At 37.2% G+C, this 20,951-nt stretch overlaps 2 protein-coding genes across 3 annotated transcripts in view; one reads left to right on the forward strand and one right to left on the reverse strand.

Moving 5' to 3' along the window:
* Positions 1–20,951, forward strand: part of Fas1 (Fasciclin 1) — a 155,565-nt gene that overhangs the window by 100,615 nt on the left and 33,999 nt on the right. For both annotated transcript variants that reach the window (XM_064132582.1, XM_064132592.1), the window contains exon 3: positions 15,844–16,031. In XM_064132582.1, the coding sequence (XP_063988652.1) occupies positions 15,844–16,031 (188 nt within the window). The remainder of the gene's footprint in view (positions 1–15,843; positions 16,032–20,951) is intronic.
* Positions 7,080–13,005, reverse strand: LOC135168426 (origin recognition complex subunit 3). The gene is made up of 13 exons (XM_064132604.1): positions 12,802–13,005; positions 12,344–12,475; positions 11,897–12,017; positions 11,621–11,778; positions 10,794–10,951; positions 10,334–10,442; positions 9,602–9,766; positions 9,226–9,534; positions 8,758–9,039; positions 8,364–8,597; positions 7,865–7,984; positions 7,482–7,549; positions 7,080–7,254 (listed from the first exon to the last, which is right to left on the reverse strand). Exons 1-13 carry the CDS (start codon positions 12,823–12,825, stop codon positions 7,161–7,163), a joined length of 1,974 nt encoding a protein of 657 aa, XP_063988674.1. The 5' UTR covers positions 12,826–13,005; the 3' UTR covers positions 7,080–7,160.

Raw genomic sequence — 20,951 nt, forward strand, 5'->3', positions numbered from 1 at the left:
ACCACCCAAAACCATCTCGTATCACAGATGAGTATTAGCACAATAGAGAAAAGTGTGGTCGTGAGTGTAACGTGAGTTCTGTAGAATTTTATCATTCGATTCGAGGGATCTGGTGGATTAATCAGAAATCATTGGCGTCGAACGGCAAAAGGAATTATCGTTTTTCTTTTCGATCTTCAATTCCTTCATTTTATCTGATACTATTACATCGATTCGTTCGCGGAACTCATTTTATCATAATTTTCTCATTCCCCATTCGTTTCTATTTCAATATTTCACAATTGCTTTTTAAGGATATCTGAGTAATTGAAATGGATATTGAGCACTTAGAAGGCGTTTTGAAGATAAATTAAAAGGGAAGACTTAAGTTTAGAGAGGGATTTATAAATAATTATAAAAATACAATTTTCACAAGTTAAAAATATTCCAATAATAAAACAAAAGATGTTCGCTAATTTGGACAATGTCAATGATTTCTTCAAGTCCGAATGTTGAGAAATAATCATTCTTTGTGAAATATTCTTTTACTGATGCCAAATGATTGGATTTTTTTCTTCAAATTTTCTCATGCAATTTAACTGACAATTTTGGTGATTGAGGATGGTTTACTCCATAGTTTTTAGTACTAAATAACTGTAAAAGATAGTTGGATATTATATATTGCTTCAGCATCATCGCCCACTTGGAAAATATTGCCTCAATTCCCCCCAAGAAAGTGCGAAGCACTATCTTTATTCTTGCAACACAAGTGTCGATTAAGTTGATCGTCGATGCCAGCAAAAGTTTCCTCAGGGTGATGAGAAAATAGTTGAGTGTAAATTTCTCAAGCTTCTCAAAGCCTATGGGCCCGGAAACTCGACGCTTTCAGATTTCCATCGGTCATACAAATTCACAATGATCATTAAGACGAAACTTTTTATTTCGGAGATGTTTACTTCGCATTGGTTATGGAATAACTGTCCATATTTAAGCAGAGCTTCAGGTGAATTTTATCCCCCTCATTTTCGGTTTCTTCCTCATTTTCCCTTCTGACAGAGCAATTTTGTGCATCGCTTCAACCAAAGTTTCACAATTAGTCTGGAAACTTTCATAATTTCGCAGCTTGAACGTCGTTGTTTTGCGGGCACCTCAGCGGTGGTTGAGCTTGGATTGGGTCGTTCAATTTATCATTTTTGGTCTTCACTGGAGTTGGAAGTGAAGGAAGCTTATTCGAGATTCCTAATGGAAACATTCTTATAGGGCTGCTTATTGAGAAATTAGTAATCGCAAAGTTTAGTTTCAGAAACGAGTGATATGCGATAATTTTACAATACTCGTGGTATACCTCATCAATATTCAACAATTCTTAAATAAGGACGTATAACTTCCAAGGATTAAATTGCTATTTGACATGAGAATGATTATCACTAACTATTTGAAAATAGAAATGTGGATTCTAGTAGCAAAGTGTCAATGCCAGTCAATTAATAAATGGAATAAAGTTTCCGAACAAAAATACGTCTCGTCATTCATTAATTGGCCGATGAACATCAGTTTCACGAGGTTGAAGGGTCTCTGCCAGTCTCAATAAACGAAGAATAAATATTCTTTGTTCATTCAGCGTCACTAATATCCTGTTAAGCTCGATTCACCCATATTCAAACGCTCGAGTCGAAGGGAATCGTCTTTTCCCAGCGATAAAGAATTCAATGGATGTAATGCATCTTTGAACTACGAATCAACAATTGCAAACAGTCGACCCAGTACATCGGGACAACTCTGGCGGGAGATGACAGTGTACGAATGGCTGGAGGCCTTATCGCTACCTCCATTCATCAGAACTCCCTCACAACGCCGGACTCTTACTCCCAGACAGCTCGAGAGTCCTTCTCTCTCTCTCTCTCTTTTTTTTTTTCTATTTCTCCGTGTCCCACTGAGAAATTCAATTCGCTTTTCCATTCTACTTCACTTCTTTCCTTATATTCCAACTTCTCGAGGGCTCACTTCTTACTTTCTACTTCTTACGGAACGAAGGGTTTTCTTAATGGGACAAAATGCACCTGAAGAAATTCGAGGAACGTATTTTGCGGTGAAAAGTGGAAATTTCAGAGGCTGGAAATGAGAGATACGAGTTAGAATTTTGTCTTTGACATAAACTATTGCAAATAATTTCAAATGTCTGTTTTTACTGGTTTCTTCAATGGACCTGTCAAAATGGATTTCATTGAACTTTTCCTATTCCATTGCCATATCCCATCAAATAATTAAATGGCAATTTCCTCTTTCCATTGATTATCTCCTCCATTTCTTAATTATTAGTGAGGAAGCTCCTTGAATTTCAATATAGGAACCAGGTTACCATCATCAATGAATGCTTGAAACAAAAATTTAGAAAAATCTCAACACTTTTCTTCTTTTTATCTAAAGCAAGTGTAAATGACCCTCCCACCCCCGTCTCGATATTCCCAATACAATTGACACAACCGATCGACTCCATTCGCAAATGCAAGTGATCCTCTTCTATATATTTCCTCTGAATCCGCAGAATCCAACGAGTATGAAACGGACCGTCGAATTTTTCTCCCTCTGCGGAGTTTCAGGTGGTAACGCGAAATTGAGGCGCCGAGTGGTGCCTCTCTCGTCTCCGAGATTGATTTCCACATCGTTCGTCTAGTTGAAAAGGACGACCACTTGAGATACCCCTTGAGTGAAAGAAATAAGACGAATGATAGTTTGGAGAGGATTTGCGAATAAGGAGTACCAGTGAGAAGGGGTGAGAAGAGTCCGGGGGGTGGGGTGAGGGTCGGAAGGGATAGGCAAAACCCAGGGAAATGGCAACAAGGTGACAACCCAGAGGAAGACTCACCGGCACATCCCGTGGGAAATGTCTGTACTGCAATGGTTTGTCCCTTTCCTCTTCGCATCTCATCCAGACGAGACTCCAACTGGTTGAAATTCCTCCCTCCAAGTGATGGTCCCCCAGTGCCTACGTGTTACGTGTAAATGTCCCCCTGGATTTTATCTGGGCAATATACCAATTATCAATTATCTGACAGCCGTGGATTTTACGTGACGTGGAGGGAAAATCCTCTCAGGTGGAAAATCGTAGGAAAATCGTAGGACATTTATGACTGTACAATTTTGAAAATTTTTCATTGAATGACAATCATTTTTTCGCTTGTCCAGACATTTTTACTGGCGAAAATTACCAGAATATTCACATCGTTTATCCCTGTGCCTTTATTCATCAGAGTTAATGGGAATAGTTAATAAAGGTGAATTATTTGACGGGACAGCATTAGACGATCACATTTCTCTCCTCATGTCAGCAAATATTGAATTTTCAGGGAACTTCTTCACGAGGAAAATTGAAACATGTGGATAGTCCTGTTATTTATTACTCCGGTAATACCATTGCCGGATGTAAAGTTTCTGATGCTATGTGAGGGCTTTGATGGGATTGCGCAAACTCACGGGAAGTTATAATGAATGAATATGATGTGGAAATATAGTATGCATGGAGGAGTATTTTCCAGACAAGTTTTGTTTACTGCAAAGGGCATTCACTTTAGGGAGCTCTGCATGTTTATTCTGTTTTTATATAGTGGATTATGTAACACACACTGAGGAAAAAAATTCAAAATTCAGGTATACACAAAAATGACAGTTTTTTCAACCGAAAAGCTGGACTTTCATCAGACAGTCATTCCCCTGGTATGTTGGCAAGAAGCAAACAACATATCAACCTAAATTTTTTTTAGTTCTTTGACATATATTGCGCTTGGGAATTTCTGGATCATAATTTTTTTAATCCTAGTGAGGACGTACTCGTCTAACAACTCGTCTGAGCGTAAAATCGAGAACAGCAGCTGCAAATCTCGATAGAAGTGCCGTCCATTTACATCTGATGAAAGACCTGAATAACGCGATAACTTGATTAAACCTTCGCGCAGGCAATCGACTTATCGTATGGCTTCAAAGTGTCTGTACGTCACAGAGAACAGAGGAAGGTAAATTTCGATATAGTTCAGGGCTGTCTGCGCTCCTCCACACAACCAAACCCCACCGTACCACCGTAGATAGGGGCTTTTCAGGGTTTGCCAGTTGGGGTTAAACCCATGGGGCCTTTGACCCCATCCCCAACCAACCCTGTAGCCCTACAAACCATGCATTTCAGACTTGGCCAACTCTGCGAACGCTCACGGCCAACTTTCCGAAGATGTAATGTATATAAAGGGGTATACATCTTGACCCTTAGTCTTAGGTCCTTTGGAAGGACTCGAGCTATCTGAAAACCACGACAAACAGCGTATATTCATTCTGATATCAGTATATCACGAGAGTTAAGTCATCAGTTTCTGAGGGTATTCAATGGTTACTTCTCAACTGAACTGCCAAAAGTCAAATAGACTATTGAGAATATTTACATAATGTCTGCAATTCAATTTATTTATTTCTAGAATTTTTTTGAGATCATTCTCCAAGTCTTGTGATCACTTCATATCCTTATTATTATACTGTCATAAAATACTTTACTACAAAGGTATATATCTTCCTAAAAGAAAAGTTTTTTGCAAAAAAAAAATTCCACAATAATGTTCTTGATCAATTTCCACAACTCAATTCCGCTGACAGAATGAAATATCAATACTCACATTCCATGAATTATCCCGGACTTTAATTGAACAGAGTGCAAAGTCCCAATACATTATAGTGTATTAATCTCCGTGTCAGTGATTAACATTTATCCTACTATTTGGCAGTTACGTTAATTAGAGCATGAGAGTACTCCTCCAATTCACCGATTCGCCATTTGCCCCACCCCCATGTCGTTCGAAAATTTTACGTTTCATCGTTGGAATAACACACGAAAGTGCCCAACGAGCGATCACTGAATTACAATTTCACTACGAGATAATTAGTAAACTGTGGAATAGAACTGGTGACGTTCACCATAACTCTTGGCTGCCTAAATAATACGATTGCATTGAAAATAAACGCTCGAAATATAGTGGAAGCTGTTGGACTACGAAAAATGAAATACATCATAATTCCGTGTGTCATCATTTCGACGTACGACGAATTAAGATCATCATTATTATGTCAGACAAGGATGTCAAATTATCATTTTATTCAAACTAAATGAATAATTCTGAGATTTGTTGGACGTGATTTGTCTTCCAAATCACGTCAAATTTAAATATAAATCGCTGAAGTTGTAGCTGGGCAAATGCTCCAGTGAAACGTGAGTAAATAATGTCTCTTGACATTTTCCCTGTAATTATATGCATAGAAAATTCAATTAATTTAGAAATGTGGGGCAACAATCTCTCTGCATTCGGGTTTTTCAATCAATTCTTCTCTCCTCAGCATCACCATTTAGATTTCATTATCTGCATATCTACCTGACATATGTGTCCAGGATGCTGGAAACAGCTGATATCAGGGCATGAGTGACATATTAATGATAATGATCATTACTTCATACAACAGTGCAAAACTTTTATTTAATTTAACCTGAACATGGCAGAAAGAAAAGAAACTGATGGGTCCAAAAAACTGAAGCTCTGCAACTGTTCGAGTGGAAGGTAATGTGATAAGTAATTTGAAAGGCAAAAAATCATTGAATTAAAAATGATAATTCAAACTTTATCACGAGAGCTTCGAACTGAAGAATTTCTCAATAATAAAATATCTCGTAGAAAAACAATCTTGCCTTAGCAATTCCATGTTGAATTCATAAGGCTCAGATAACTGATGTCAAGAGATAAATAAATATAAATTCAAAAAAATGGAAATTATTTCTCTAAATCTCCAGATTGAAGCAAACGATTCAAGTGTAACTAGAATCGGTCGACTGTGAAAAGTGAAATAAATCATAATCCCATGTAACCATGGATTATTCTGCACGTAATAAATAAATACATTCTTTTTTCTCACGACGATATATATTCTCCATTGTGACCAGCGGGAAAAGTAATAAAAAAGACGAAGCAGGAGACCAGCCGGGCTGTTCTCGTCGGCTTGGACCATTTCCAACTGTTGTATGAAGTGTACGGGGAGTGGTATAAATCCATCGGTTTCGTGTTCTAGGGACATCGAACTGGGGAGAACCTGAGACTCCGGATTCTCCCGTTTCTGGAATCCAATTAACTCACTCATTACCCTTTCATTATAACAGCCTCAGTGTCGAAGTGTTTGGGGGAATACGGGATTAAACGATTCTCTCTGTTATGCTCTGCACCTTCTAATGGACTTCATTTTCATTTGTCAATGATACAGACGTTGTAATAGAGAGACATTTTTCGGGATAAATTACTCTTCATGCGCATTTTTCGGATTGAAATTCATTGAAACGTATCTCTTTTGACAACTTCACTGCATATTTCAGATATAAACACGGAGAGCAATAGAACTATAGTTTTTCAACTCTCATACAGAATTTCTTCTCATTAATAAATTCAGTGAAATGAATATAATGATGCCATGGAAAACCAAGAGAATGAGTAAAAATATCAAGTGAAGAGATTTCCACACTTTTTGTACTTCAGTCTCATCCGTCTGTAAATTCATCCGAGTAATTTTTGCTCACTTTTCGTTCGGCATCGTTGAAAATTTAGTTCCTTTATATAATCCAAGGGAAATGGTAATCTGAGTGTTAATTTAACATTTTGAAAAATGAGATGCTGTAAAAAATGTACGATGTAGTCGTAAAATTCTTCAGAGTTCCTCTCCCAAATCCCGAGGATATATTATTCATGATAATAACCAGGTACAATCTCCTAATTCCAGTTTATGTTAGTATTTTATCGTCCTTCAGAGACCCTTCGGGGAGGGAACATTTTGAATTTTCAAGACGTATCTAAACTCACTGGAACATTTAAAACTTTTTGACGATTGGACCTGCCTTACTTATCATTGTGCATCGTGAGTGATTAGGAGGTGATTATTAATATTATCCATAAGACATTAAAAATCAATGCACACTTTGCATTTAAGTCCTCATGTGAGTTTAACTATCCTCAACTACCCATGATGTTCGTGCAGGACTTTACTCTCCTAAATCACAGTGAAGGGACGAATAGAAATATAAATCGTCATTCTACACAAAAATACAAAATCATTTTTATTCAAACTCAATACATTAAAAGGGCACCGTAGGAGGAAGTAGTTCTGAATAATCATGTGAGACGTTTGACGTGATCTGTTTTTCGGCGTGATGATTTGATGAATCCGAGAAACTGAAGCTCTGCAACTGCTCGTGTGAAGCGTGCTCTAATAATCAATATTAAAGAAAAGGCAGAGAATAAATTTGAGATTATAATTTTGCATTTACCACCAAGTGTTCTTCGGATTGGTTGAATTTACAATGGAAAATACCGTCCGACTGTTTCTCATATTATTACAAATATGAAAAACTGACTCGTTCCATTGCAAATTAGTTTCATTACTTGATTTCTACTACTGATTTATTTTCACTAATTGATATAATCAAAGGATACTGCATTTTTGGATCAATCTCCCTCTGTTCCTCGGTATCATCGTTAGGGTTCACGATAGTAAGAAAAGCCTGTAAAATAAACCACAAAAGAACCCATTATCGTTTAACAATTCTCCTATCGCAAAAAAATAATAAGCTAAATTACAGAAACCATCACTTTCAGCGTAATCACTATGAAAAATGCGTTAAGTAGTTAAAACTCGAAGGAAGTGTTTTACAATGCCTCACACCCACGTACAAATCCTCATAAATGATAAATCATCCTCGAATGATTAAAATCTCATTGATACAATCCTCCCCCATTTAACCAGTTGTGCATGCATGAATTTAGACGTGTGCGTGATGCCTTATGATTGTCCGAAGTAAGATTGTACAGTAGTTTACCTGCAGCCAGTCGTACATATTGATCAGTTTTCTCGACTCCAAATGCAGCTTGTAAATAATACTTGTGTCGGGTAGTGTCTGCTGAATCGTCTCCTCGTTCTCTAATTTACAGCAACCACACTGGTGAAATAAGAGGCCCATTGCCGTAAATATACATTTTCATTGCGGTGAATTTTGAAGATGAAGTGGTAAAACGAAACATTTGCAATTCATCAGGAGTAATGTGAATAACTTGGTTCTCCCTAGCATGAAATTTATGGGTTTGATGATTTCCATCTATTCATCTATCGATGAATTACCCTCATAGTACACAAAATATCTCACATATCACATAATAAATCCAAAAGTGAATTCGATTGTAATGTCTAAACGTGAAATCTTTTAGACATTTCTAAAAAAAAATCCTTCTCCTGTATTCTCCAATAGCTCAAGGTGCTCGACAGATATCACGGTGCATGTCAATTACAAGATGCTAAAATTATACCGAATTAAAACTCACATTCAGGTAAACCTGAGGATTATTCAGTCCTGTGTGTACAGCAGCTCTCAGAGACCCTCTAAGATGATGCTTGGCTGCATTAGCATCGCTGAAACAGAATATTTCACTGGTTGTCAGACGATTCGGATTCACCAAGTACATGGTGAATACGTCATGGTCTAGGTACTCCATCAAATCGATCTGTGCCTGTTTGTAGGGTGACCTCGATTGCTGCTGAGACATCTTCAGTAATTTCTGGAGAATGTTAGGAATTAGTGGATTTCGTTCTTCGTATCGCTCTTCTCTTTAATTATCAGCTCAGTTTACTAATGGAATTATTAGTCTGGTAGTTATTTAGGGATTTAGACGTTCGTATTCCTCATCTTATGCCACCACTCCAAAATATATCACTCACCTCTTTAAATTGTTGCCTACTGAGTTTATCGTTCATAGCGACAGTCGCCGATGACTTGGGGACCTCGAGACTTGCCTTCTCAATGATTCCAAGATGCTTTTTAAGATTCCTATGAACTTCTACTAAACTCTCACCTCGAGCCTCTTCAATAATCCCCAAAATATGTCTCATTTTTTCCAAAAGTTCATTTTTGGAGAGAAAACCCAGCAGTTGCAAGCACTCTTTGTATTCCTGTGTCTCCGTAATATCGCAAGTGACGGCATTAGCATAAATTTCACGAAGCTAAAAGTACCCGAATGAATTCATTTAAAAAAAGGCCAAGAGAAACACAAACAGAGACAAACAGCTCAACAAAATGCTAATGAGAATAAATACTCGGGGCGGAGAAAAAAAATGTTGTCAGTTCCTCTGTTAATCCACCGCAAAATTATTCCTTTACCAACTGAATTCACGTTTTAAGTTACATACTTGTTTTCCCAGTGGTGCACCAGGAAGAGACTGTGTCAGTGAATGGAGGCACTTAAGAATTGTAAAAAATCCACTCATAGCATCGTGAAACTCCCTCAAAAGTTTTCCAATGATATGTTTAAACTCATCCACTTGCATTTCTGATTTTTTATCCATTTTAGTCGTGGCCATGTACTTGACTATTGATGGCAACTTTTGCAATTCATTTATGTCTTCTTCGCTGAGATTATTCAATCGTTCATCGATATCTCGTGGATTGCAGCACAATGTCGTTAAATTATTACCATAAAAATGTTGAATCATACATAGCTGAAAAATAATATGAGATGTTCATCGTCTGAATTTGTTGTTTGACGATAAATAGAGAGAGAGGTACCTTGTATCCTTGCAAAAATCCGTGAACTGAGAAATCGTAAAACAGGAATATATCCGTTAGCAGTTGAAATGCTCTACCCGTCAACATGAATGATGTTTTTCCTGATAACACAGTCCCTTCTAGAACATCCGACAAACTCTTTATTTGAGTCTGTGTGTGAAAAACCTAGTGGACAATTTTTTTTATTTGAATGCTTTGATTCTCTATTTCTCCCTTTTTCTATAAATTTAAATATCCAGTAACATTGAAATATTCTTTACGTCATCTTAATTTAGGTAGTAAAATCTCTCTCACTGTTTGATTAATGCTGGAACATGCAAATATCCGGATAATAGATCTGTCATTTCAAAAACATTTTTCTAAAGATCTGAGAAACCCATTCTTTTTTTCATAACAAATGTCTGGAATTACGAGTATTATAAGAACGTATAAACTACTTCAAACTCGTGTGTTTGAGTTTTTCTGGAATTTGAATATTCCAATTAAGAAGCTAATCTGCCACACAGCCATGCCCGACGCTTTTAGCCTTAAACCCAGCCCTCATGAAAATTAGCAATTCATATTGTTCCCTCGTTTCATTTCCACGTTCGTCTACCAACGTGAGAGAACGTTTTGTTTGCTATCTAAGTGACTATGGGCCAGCTCCCCACTCTCTTCATCACATGAACGTGTGGATGAATTTGCGGATTTTAATGCAGTCATGAGTGAATTTGAAAAGATATTTGTATTTACCTTCACTCGTAACTTTGACGTAACATCATAAGGGAGAGATCTGTGGACAGCGTGGAGGGTTGTGGCAACACCGAATATGAGAATGAATTTTATGGAACTTGAGTAGGAGCTGGAAAATTCAAATTGGATGGATTTACATGTATTGTTGTAAAAAAATTTTGATAAAACAACTGGAAATCGGGAAAAATTCAAGTTTTAAAAATTCATTTTTGTATTAGCCAATTTTCAATTTGGATGAGGACAGCTGAAATTGTAAACAAAAATTTAAAATGTGGCTATTTCAAAAGCTGTGGATCCATTTGGAAGCTCACTCCCAATGGACTTGGTAGGAATAAAAAAGAAATAGCGAGAAATGCCACAAAAAATAACGATCACAAGCCTCCTGTCGGATAGACATTGTAGAATATGGCTGACGTTGGAGAGATTTTATGAGGTTTATGGTTATTTTTGTGTGGTTTACCTCAATACCAGGATGAAATCCCGGAGTATAATAGGATTGAAGCTTTCGAAGTCCGGTATGATAACCACTAGTGGAGGAGCTTCATTGTATTTCTCTTTGTACCAGGACTCAAGTACTCGAAATGTGCATTGATTTTTTCGTACCTCTGGTCGTTCGTTCTGGAGACATGAAGACATTCGATCATTATCATGTGACCCATGTAATCCACATGAGACATTTCCATCCCCAGAAAAACCTTATTTGAATTGAATAAATGAATCTATTCAAATAGCCCCTGATGAAGTTTTTATTCGAAGGTAATGTCATATTTATTTGCATTTCCCATTAGCATGAAATGCATATGTTCCTTTATAGATCGCTATTTTACAGATAATGAATACTTTCTAATGATTTAATTCACACTCATTCATTGACTAATGAAACTGAATCAAGCAGCTGTTGCATGTAACTAAAATGTTTTCATACAAAATTACAGATAAACGAATATTATCCAAAAAAGAGGATAAATTTAATGATAGCAGACAGTAAAAGCAAAACAAACTAATGAAATATTTCACCAATTCTCTGATATCTGGCTAATCAACTATTTAATTGCAGAATTACTCAATCATTTAATGACTGACTTGGGATTGAGGACAATCATAAATAAAATAACGGAAGGTCTAGGAAAACAGAATTTCATATTCATACATAGTTGCATCAATATTTAAGTCAGTTCACTTCAGACACATTAACCCAATTCATATAATTCTCAGTTATTAAACTGCTGAAAACTGTGCGCCCTCGTTGTCTAGACATAGCCAAGACTCTTAATTAAAATACTTCACCTCGTCGGATGCATTGATCAGCTGAAATACAGTTTCCTCAGTTAAATTCCTCATATTTCCAGAGTCTCTGGACTGAATAACAGCGATGTGCTTTGTCACAGTGGATATCTGCGCTGATAATTTCCCGAATAATACCTCATGATCAGGCAGATTAACCCCTTTGCAAAATACGCAATCATAGATATGTTAATATCGATGAAAATTGAACGCGTCGTTCAGAGTTATATATAATATTATATTCATATAATTTTTGCACATCTCTAGAAAAATAATCACCTGTCAGCAAAATAGCTGTTGCGATTTCTCCCAGAAAATTCTCTCCAGTCCTGTCATTAACATCTGACACGTAACATTGTAAATCAGACAGGATTTGTTTGAACATATTAACATTGATCTCCTGAAAATAACTTGTACATGAATAAGCTGTCAAGTGTAATATGAGCGCATCAATCAAACAATGTCTATCTATCAATTTTAATTGATTTTGAAATTATCTTGAAAACCAGCTATGTTAGATGGAAATATCGGACAATTATCTTATTATCAATTATAATATTAATTATCTTAATATATCTTATTCACTATCTCCACATTAACCAGAATAGTTAAAATTATTAAGGGAGGGATGTTAATAATTTTCGGTGAGAATTCATGATGAGGAGAATTTGATAAATCTCCGAAAATATTGGGAGCTTCGAAAGTATAACAAGTTGTTGATAATACCTCTGCTGCATTTTTTATTATTGACCAGGCCTCTGTGTATGCCTGATACCAAGGCTCATCTATAGGTACATCATCACTCACTCTCTGTTTCTTCTGACCAATTTTGTAGCTGCCTTTATAGGTAAATATTCCCTGAGTGAAGATAACCATCAGAACATCAATAACATGAAGGTTGAAAAATTGTCAAGTAGTAAACTATCAACTGATGAATGATTCATTGTTATGAAAACTGTTATTGACATTCTATCAGAAATATTCTGATAAAGCAATGGTAAAGAGTAATTAAAGACCACATAAATCCAATTAGCCACTTAAAGTATAATCAATAGAAGAGCTGCAGATGTCAAATTATTTATCCCAAGAATAGAGCGAAAATTGAATTATTCTTCAATCCATAAATTGTCTGTGACTTTAGGTTATGTCGTCCATGCAACAGGTTGTAAAATTTATTAGTCTACCTTCGATACAGAGACGTTATCCATTAGGGAAAAGGAATTCCCGACGTTCTCGAGCTACTTGATCACCACAATTGTCACGATTTTATTAACTTTTTTGACGATTAAAAAATGAGTAGTTTGAAATACCGGGCGAAACCTCCAAGCACAAGTGCCGAACTGGTGGGGAACACTCACTGCCACTGACACACTCTCCAACTAACAGCTGTGTCTGCAGCTGTCGTAGCAACTGCTGCCATCACTCGACAGTTGTTGCAGTGTAGTTTCAAACTTTCCGCCAATTCCGGAGGCGGGCTAATTAATTAATGGGAAAAATATTCATTCAGAGAAATTCTTACATTGCCATCTATTTTTTTTTATGCTCAGCCGAAATTTTATTTCCTTTATATTGAATTTTATTTTATTTGGTAAATGTTCTGACGATAGCTCAACTTCTTTACATTTACAATTGTTTTACTCACTCAGATTGAGTAAGGTTGATGATTAATTTCTGAGACATCATGTCACCATAAAAAAATATATCTTCAAAAATCATATCTGGAACATTCTGATGTCTTTACAATTTTACTGATTTAATTGTTCCTTCCGGCGATTTTTTGTGAATTTCTTTCATTTCCTTGTTCTACCTCTATTTGTCACATTTGAAGGAGCATTAGTTGACGATAAAAATAAACGTTTGAGAAATCAATGGATCATCCCATACTCTCAAATCTGCATACCTTCATCAATTTCATCCTCGATATTTCCAAGAAACTGCTGCTTATCATCCCTCAAACTCTAAAATAATCCTCCTCCTCACATTATTTTTTCATTAAATCGCTTCGCGGCCCTTCGTCTCTGACAAAATTAAACTGCTAATGATTGCGCATCTTCTTCATGAATTTGCATGCAGAATCATCTTCAGCTTCCATTGGCATTCGAATATTTCCCCGATTTGAATCGCAAATCTTGTGAATCGATGAACAAACAATTGGACTGGGGAGGCTTTGCGCACCTCTCCTCGAGGCGAGACTGCCAACGAGATATCATACATGGGTTGGAAGAGCAATGGCGAGTACCGCGGGGAGTGTGCGACAGGGGTAGAAGCAGATGTTGAATTCACTCGCTTCAGGTACCGAATTCCGTGGCGCCGGGGAACTTGAAGCCGGAACTCGTTGAGTAATTGATTTAAAGAGGTGTCTAAACAAGATGAAGAGGGAGAGGATTACAGCACATCATAGGATTTCAAAGGAAATAGAATTGATATTGGTGTTGATTGAAAATATTTCCAAAGCATTTCCTTCACATTTCAAAAATCAATCGACAAGATTTATGATGTGCTTGAGAGAGTCTCCAGAAAAGGCTTAATTTATGATTTGTTGTGCTCCGAGAGCGCCGCAATCCTTACCTCATCCCAACAATAAAGTGATAATGTTAAAGTAATTGATTGTGTTGCTACATCTATTTATCTACTTTATCCATATCCCAATAATATTGAATGTATTATTTATACAGAATGTTTACTTTGAACTCACCCATTTTCAAAATCTCCTATAAACGCACCTTACAATTTTCGAATGGATGTTCAATCCATTGTAGAATTTTAAGGTTTCCTTTCAGTCTTTCGATTACAGTTAAAGATGTCCCATTTTGCCCCATAATCCGTGAATTCCATGTGCTTTGTCATCGGAGCACCGCAAAAGGATGCTCGAATAGTGCGGTGCCTCAATTTTCAGTCGAGTGGAAAAGGAACGTGGCGGCAAACAGCCGTGAAAAACGAAACTCGAGAAATAATCGGTATACCGAGTTTGTAAGACGGCTTTTGTGCACACTTCGCCGGGCCTTTACCCGATTTTTCCGGTAACGGTGAAAAGTGAAGCGGATTTCTCACGTTCTTTGACCCCTTTACTTCCGGGCAAGTTCTGCGCTTGGTCGCATTTGCTCTAACATTGACAACTTCTTATCGAATACATGATACAGAATAGCCAGTAATTCTCAGGTCAGCCAAAGTCAAATTAATGCATTTATGCCCTCCACGCAAACCTTATCCAATTTGTCAAGCAAAGTTAATGCCCTGATTGACAAAAAGTGGAATTTTTTATTTTTGGACGATCAGTTACCAAAATAATTGTAGCAAACAGTAAAAAATACTTGGAGATCCAGAAAAATTACAGCCATTTTCATCCCAACAATTTTAAATGATCACTTAAAACTTCAATATCTCCTACCGCAATCATCAACTTCCCCGGCACCTCGACACGTACTACTCGTTGTTGCTGATTGCATGGACGATTGCAACAGTAGTACCTGCGAGTTGGAGCATCAGCCAACGCGATGACATCGACCAACCAACAAGAAAATGTTCCCCTTTTTACGTATATACGTGTGACACCGCAATCTCATTGTCACTATCACCATCACCACTGTATATCTCCCTCTCGCTTCCTCCCTTCTGACTTTGTACACTCCGAGGGCCATCACCCTTCAGCGTAATCGAAGTTACTTTTATCTGGACCGACACGAGGAAAACTTTTCTCAGCCAAGGGGTATTTTCACGCCTGATATCGTCCCCAACATCACCACCATCACCAACTTCTCCGTAAATGTCATAATAATATGTACTTTTTTGTCCGTTTCATTCCGGGACTCCGACCATTCTCGACTAATTCAATATATTAGAGTGAGTAAAAAGTGATGAACAGTGTTTGAATTTTTTTGCTACAATATCCAGTACACGTTCTAAAAATTTCTATCGAGTGAGTTTCATGAAAATTTCCAGGAAATTTATGGTTGAAACTTGGTAATTCAATCAGTGAATTAATGAAAAGTCGACTATTTCTGTTCAATTATTCCACAAATTCAAATTTGTCTCGAGAAAGTGAAAGTAAGACAGGTTTCACCGATAATTGTTAATGAAAAAATTTGGACGCCTCACAGTTATTTTATTACGATTTTTACATAGCTGTTTAGATATTTTTGAATATTTACTGAACCATCAACGTAATTTATATTTCTTTATCGGAAAATATTGCAAATTAATGCTTTAATTTTTCATTTTTGTTGCAGCGAATTTAGCCAGAGCGACTTGGGAGCTACCGGAGTCTATTTCGTCAGAGCTAGATGGCAATCCCCCGTTGTGGGTTACACGAGTTCACGTCAATGGACAAGAGGAAATCTACATCAACAATGCGAAGATACTGAATGGAAGCAATTATCGACCGATGAGATCGTCTGCCGGGGAGGGAAAGAGTCAGGTGAGTGGGTTTAATGAATTGTTGGATAGTTGGGACACGAGTCATCGGTTTTTCATTGGAGCGTGCAATAAGGGGCTTGGGTACGGTTTGTTGGAATGCTTGGTCTGTGTCCTTCAGAGACATCAAGGCTTTAACGAGATTTTAATGAGCTTCGAGGGTGTAATGCGGAGCTCTCCAATTGACGAGAAGTCCTATATTTTTATTTTTAATGAAAAAGAGAAATTTTCGAAAGGCCAATATATTTCATCTTCAATTTTCAATCCCATTATATCCGCCCCATGTACCGTAAAACAATAAACTCGTGAAGAAAAATAATTAATGAATAGCGCATAGAAGGGACAAATTTTACGAATTAAGCTCATCAAAAAATTACTGGAAATTACAAATGAATTAGGCAATTAAATAAAACAGTAGATTGTAGATAATTTACGTTACACTTGACGCTCAGCACAATCATGAAAATCCAATTAGCGTTTCGTGATTATACATTCAGCCGAGCGAGAAGGTTAAATAGGATTCCTTCGGGCTAACTAAGTTACATGAACCGTTGAAAACTAACGAAACTTGCGTTGCGTCTTATTCGTACTATAAACTTTATGTATAGAAAATTGAGAGTACAGCTATTGCCACGTGCAGTCGGAAAATCAACGTGCGACAGAATTATGTTTATGCTGCGACTAATTCACAAGTTGCTTTTCGCACGCGACAATAAGATCCCTCGCAACTCGAAATTAAAAGGTGCTAAATGTTGAAAACAGCCGTCTCCAAATGCATTCAAAGACAATGAAAATGTTTCTTTCAAGGAATATTTAATATCCAGTCCGGCATGGTCCTGTTTTTAAGGAAATTATTCACTTCGCGTTTCAATTCTTTTTACCAGATAAATTCCTGTTTTTCCTGTTACGATAGACAAATTATTTGTATCGTAAAATTCTTTAATTTTTTAAAGGAGATTGAAATGCAACAGAGGTCCTTTAAGCTCCTTAGAATCATTCTAATAATATTGCACATAGTTGCAAGACACACATTATCAGACCAATTAACAAATTACTTCTCAATATAAGAGTTGAGGATGGATTAATGACAATAAACATTCAATTTAATCGAAATTTGATCAAAATACAATGAAGGTTTGCATTTGGTTTAAATAAAATGAATTTCCTGGGTGTAAACATTTTGAATTTAAATGCCAAGAACTTTGAAAAAAATTTCACCACGTTTCCACCCTCATACATTGATTCAGCCCCTTTAATTATTCATACAAGAAAATGTCAAGAAGTTTCTCTCAGTATTATAAAAAAAACAACAGGGTCCCTCTTGAAGAAAGCTCGAGGCATAATCCAAGCCCTTTTCCCTCCGCCACGTACATTCTCTCGGCCTCCCCTGGCAACTCTCCTCGGGGTCTCACAGACGTCGTAACGAGCTACAAAAGAGAGTATTTTTCGAGATTAAAAAATGCACCGCTACAGGAGAGAGCGTCGAGGGTCTCAAGACCACGAGCCCCATCCTCAACATTCTCTCCTTATACCCCACATTCTTTCACTCTCCTCCCCTCACCCCTACTCCTTCACTCTTTATTATTTTTTCATTCTCAACGTACCTAACGTTTGATGTGCAAAATTTTACATCACCATACACTTTGAATTGTTGAATCGTTGGTACTTTTATCCCCAAGTACATTAGATTCTCACCGGAGTGTTCTACCAATGACAGAAGAAAATTGCATTGTTTGTGACATTTCACAAAGAATATTCTCTCTCATTTTGAGCATCTTATTATGCCTCTCCAGTTGTTCTCGGTTATTGCGATTTCATTCAACTGTTTACGGCTACGGACAGGGCTTTAGGTGCACTGAGAAAGAATTTTTTTAATATCTGAAACTTATTTACCCGAGATAAGTAATTTTTCTACAATAATCTAATTTTCCAAGACATTCTAGTTTGTGTATCCCACAACTGAGCTCATATTTTTAAATATTATTGCACCATTTTGTCGTCCATTAAATCTCTTAAATTGAGGGTTAATTTCATGGTGAGAATATCCGAGTCCTTTCCATATTTTTTTTTCGGTTAAATACTTTTGAGCCCTATTTGATCCTAAGTTTCCCGAAATTTTACAGAGATTCAGTAGTTGGTCTTCGCAGGTCTCAAATTCTGGGAAAAAATACAATTTAAATGGCCCTAACTATTCAAGATTTTTCATTAATTTTACTCACATAATCAATCGATAATTTTGATGATTGAAAATGAATAAATTTTTCATGTGACCTGTACTACATTGTAAAAGGTCCTTGAAAAGCCATTAAACTGTTTGTATGTTGAATGGAAAATATTATCGAGTAATTTCCCGTGAAAACTAAGCGATAAAGAGGTTTAATTGGTTTTTTATGCGGTACTGGATGGTGGCCGCAAAGGCTGCGCGGATGTTATTTCGATTATCACTGGCTCGTGTCTGCGTTTCCCGCGTCAATTTTATTATTCTCGATAATCGAATTATCTTCGCCTACTTAACGTCACTTTCATGTGTGGGGTGGAAGCTGTTCTCCACCGGAGATGGAGAAATTCACGGGTTGGAGGCTTTTAATGGATTTTGTGCAGATGAAATGAAAGGTTAATGTGCTCCAGAAAAGATTTTTAATTATGAATTCAAGTAATTGATGAGAGTGCTTTAAAATTATCGTACGGTGAAAACTGGTGTCAGCCAGATGTCTTAATTTAAGAAATTCAGAGCAGCAACTGCAATTCTCTGCAGTTTAGCAAAATAAAAAGAATTTCAAAAATTAGGTGACCATTTTATCCAATTGAAAAAATCAATTGGATAAATCAACGTAATAATCAGGAAATGTTGGAAATTATTTTAGACATGAAATCGATCTTTGGTAAAATTCTGAATGGTTTTCAAAAATAGTCTAACTATTTTACATTGACAAAAAAATCCTACGACACAGTGAAAGGGTGAAGAGGGCATTCACTCTCACAACCTAGATATTCCTCTCTTCAAAATTATAGTAGACAAGCGCAAGAATGAAGATACTGATGGTGGGGGGAAAGGGGGGATTAAAATAAGAGAAGTGTCTGGGCTGCAGACCCTTGTGGGCTTGTGGATTGGCGCCAGGTCGTCGCGACGCCACACTCGTGCCAGAATACACAGGGATAAAACCACCCCCTTTCGGGCGGGATTCACCCACCAAAATTAGATCGCCGGTTACGCACACGCTATTCGAGGTATTTTGTGGCTCCATATTACATGTTTTCGTGTATTACCATACATGCTATGTGCCTCGTAACTCGGGAGATTAAACGGGCTTTGGGGTTGACGAATATTTTCCCTTCAGTCAACGGTGAAAATCGGATAACATTTGTCTGCATAAAATAATCTGCTCTTCATGTTCAGCACATAATTTTCGGCATTTCATTGTGAGTTTGTGTTCAGCTCATTTCCGGAATTTTGGGGAAATACTTCTCTTTCAGCCGCGTTAAAACGAAGGGGAGGAACTCCATATGTGAATAGGAGGGTGAGTTTAACAGATGTGGGGATTAAATTGAGAATCGTAGTTCAATGACAACAAGTTAAGAATTAAATAAAAAAATCTCTTTAAATTGTCATCGAGAACGTCATCGTCTCAACTCGACTGCACTGAACTTCCTGATTACACATTTCCGGCAGTCACTGAGAATATTGAAATTCACTGAGAAGAGTCGTGAGAATTTGCTTTCAGCTGACTTGGTGAAGTATCAGATTGAAGGGACGATGAACCAAGAAACAAGCAATAGCCCGAAGAAGCTTGCCAAGCAGCCGGAGTAATTCCCTGGCACCTTTCTCCTCCGTGTCGGGACCTTGTCTCATCCCTTTCCCCCTTTTCATTCTTATATTCCCGTCCTCCGCAGACTATACTTTACGTCGTTCCTGTTCAACGGAAAAACGTGTACCGAACGAAAAAGATTAATGTCCCTTGAGCTGGCTGAAATGGCATCCCATCGGTTCTCTCTCCCGAGACTACCGAGGATTGGTCGTTTAAAGCTCCAATTGACATCGAGAAAGCACTCGAGAGAGGGTTATTATGGATTGTTGAACGGTGATAACGGAATTCAATAGCTGGTTTTCAATTTTTTGATTGGGCAGGGGGACATTGCAAGTATAATGACGAGGAATTGTCAGAAATGATTTACTTCGTGGCAGCTGGGGATCATCAAATATTTAGAAACTTCTGGTGAGTCGTGAGAATCAAGAAGTTCCTAGAGGGATCTTAGAAATTAAGGAAAGAGTTGAATATTCTGAGAGAACTGTGTTCACTCCTTTGATTTATTTCTTCCTTTTATTTTAGGAGACTATTCGGAGAGTTAAAGGTCACAATTTATTTAAAAAGCTGGTCAATATTTGTATTCCATCCGAGAACAAAAATTCACAGATTTCAAGTGATGGAATATTCAATATGATTATGTTATTTTCATTCTCTCTTGTAAACGAAATCCTTTATTAATTTCATTTTAGTAAAGTTACTACAGCGGCTGATTCTAGAAAGAAACGCATCAACAGTATTTTTATCTGAAATTTAATTCTTTACAAAAAAAAATTCGGGCACTTTCCTCTAAAATTACCCGTTTACGAGATGCATCCCCAAGTGATGAAAATTTTTAAGCATAAACAGTAAATAATGGATAAATAGAGTGAAACGAGTGGAAATAAAACACCTACCAACCTCGTCCAGGAGAATTTTACCCATAAACAGAGCTTGTGCTTGCGCCCATGACCAGCACGGATTTTATCGTCAGGTTAATTTAAAAGATAAGACAGATACGCAATATCGCGTTCTCTATTCTTTTCCTTCACCTCCATCCTCGCTAGTCCCTCTTACACTGTAGTTCGGATAATAACCATCCGGGGGTTGGATCGTTACACACCCCAGGCAGTCTCTAATTG

The sequence above is a fragment of the Diachasmimorpha longicaudata genome, chromosome 1 (assembly GCF_034640455.1).
Source record: "Diachasmimorpha longicaudata isolate KC_UGA_2023 chromosome 1, iyDiaLong2, whole genome shotgun sequence".
Taxonomy (NCBI): Eukaryota; Metazoa; Arthropoda; class Insecta; order Hymenoptera; family Braconidae; genus Diachasmimorpha; species Diachasmimorpha longicaudata.

What these genes read in the sequence shown, in the direction of transcription:
- LOC135168426 (XM_064132604.1), bottom strand. Translation starts at nt 12,825, where the DNA reads ATGGATAACGTCTCTGTATCGAAG. An exon ending in CGTCAAAGTTACGAGTGAAG is followed by an intron (nt 9,767 to 10,333) that starts GTAAATACAAAT and finishes ATTGTCCACTAG; the next exon opens with GTTTTTCACACACAGACTCA. An exon ending in ATCCTCAGGTTTACCTGAAT is followed by an intron (nt 7,985 to 8,363) that starts GTGAGTTTTAAT and finishes TTATTTCACCAG; the next exon opens with TGTGGTTGCTGTAAATTAGA.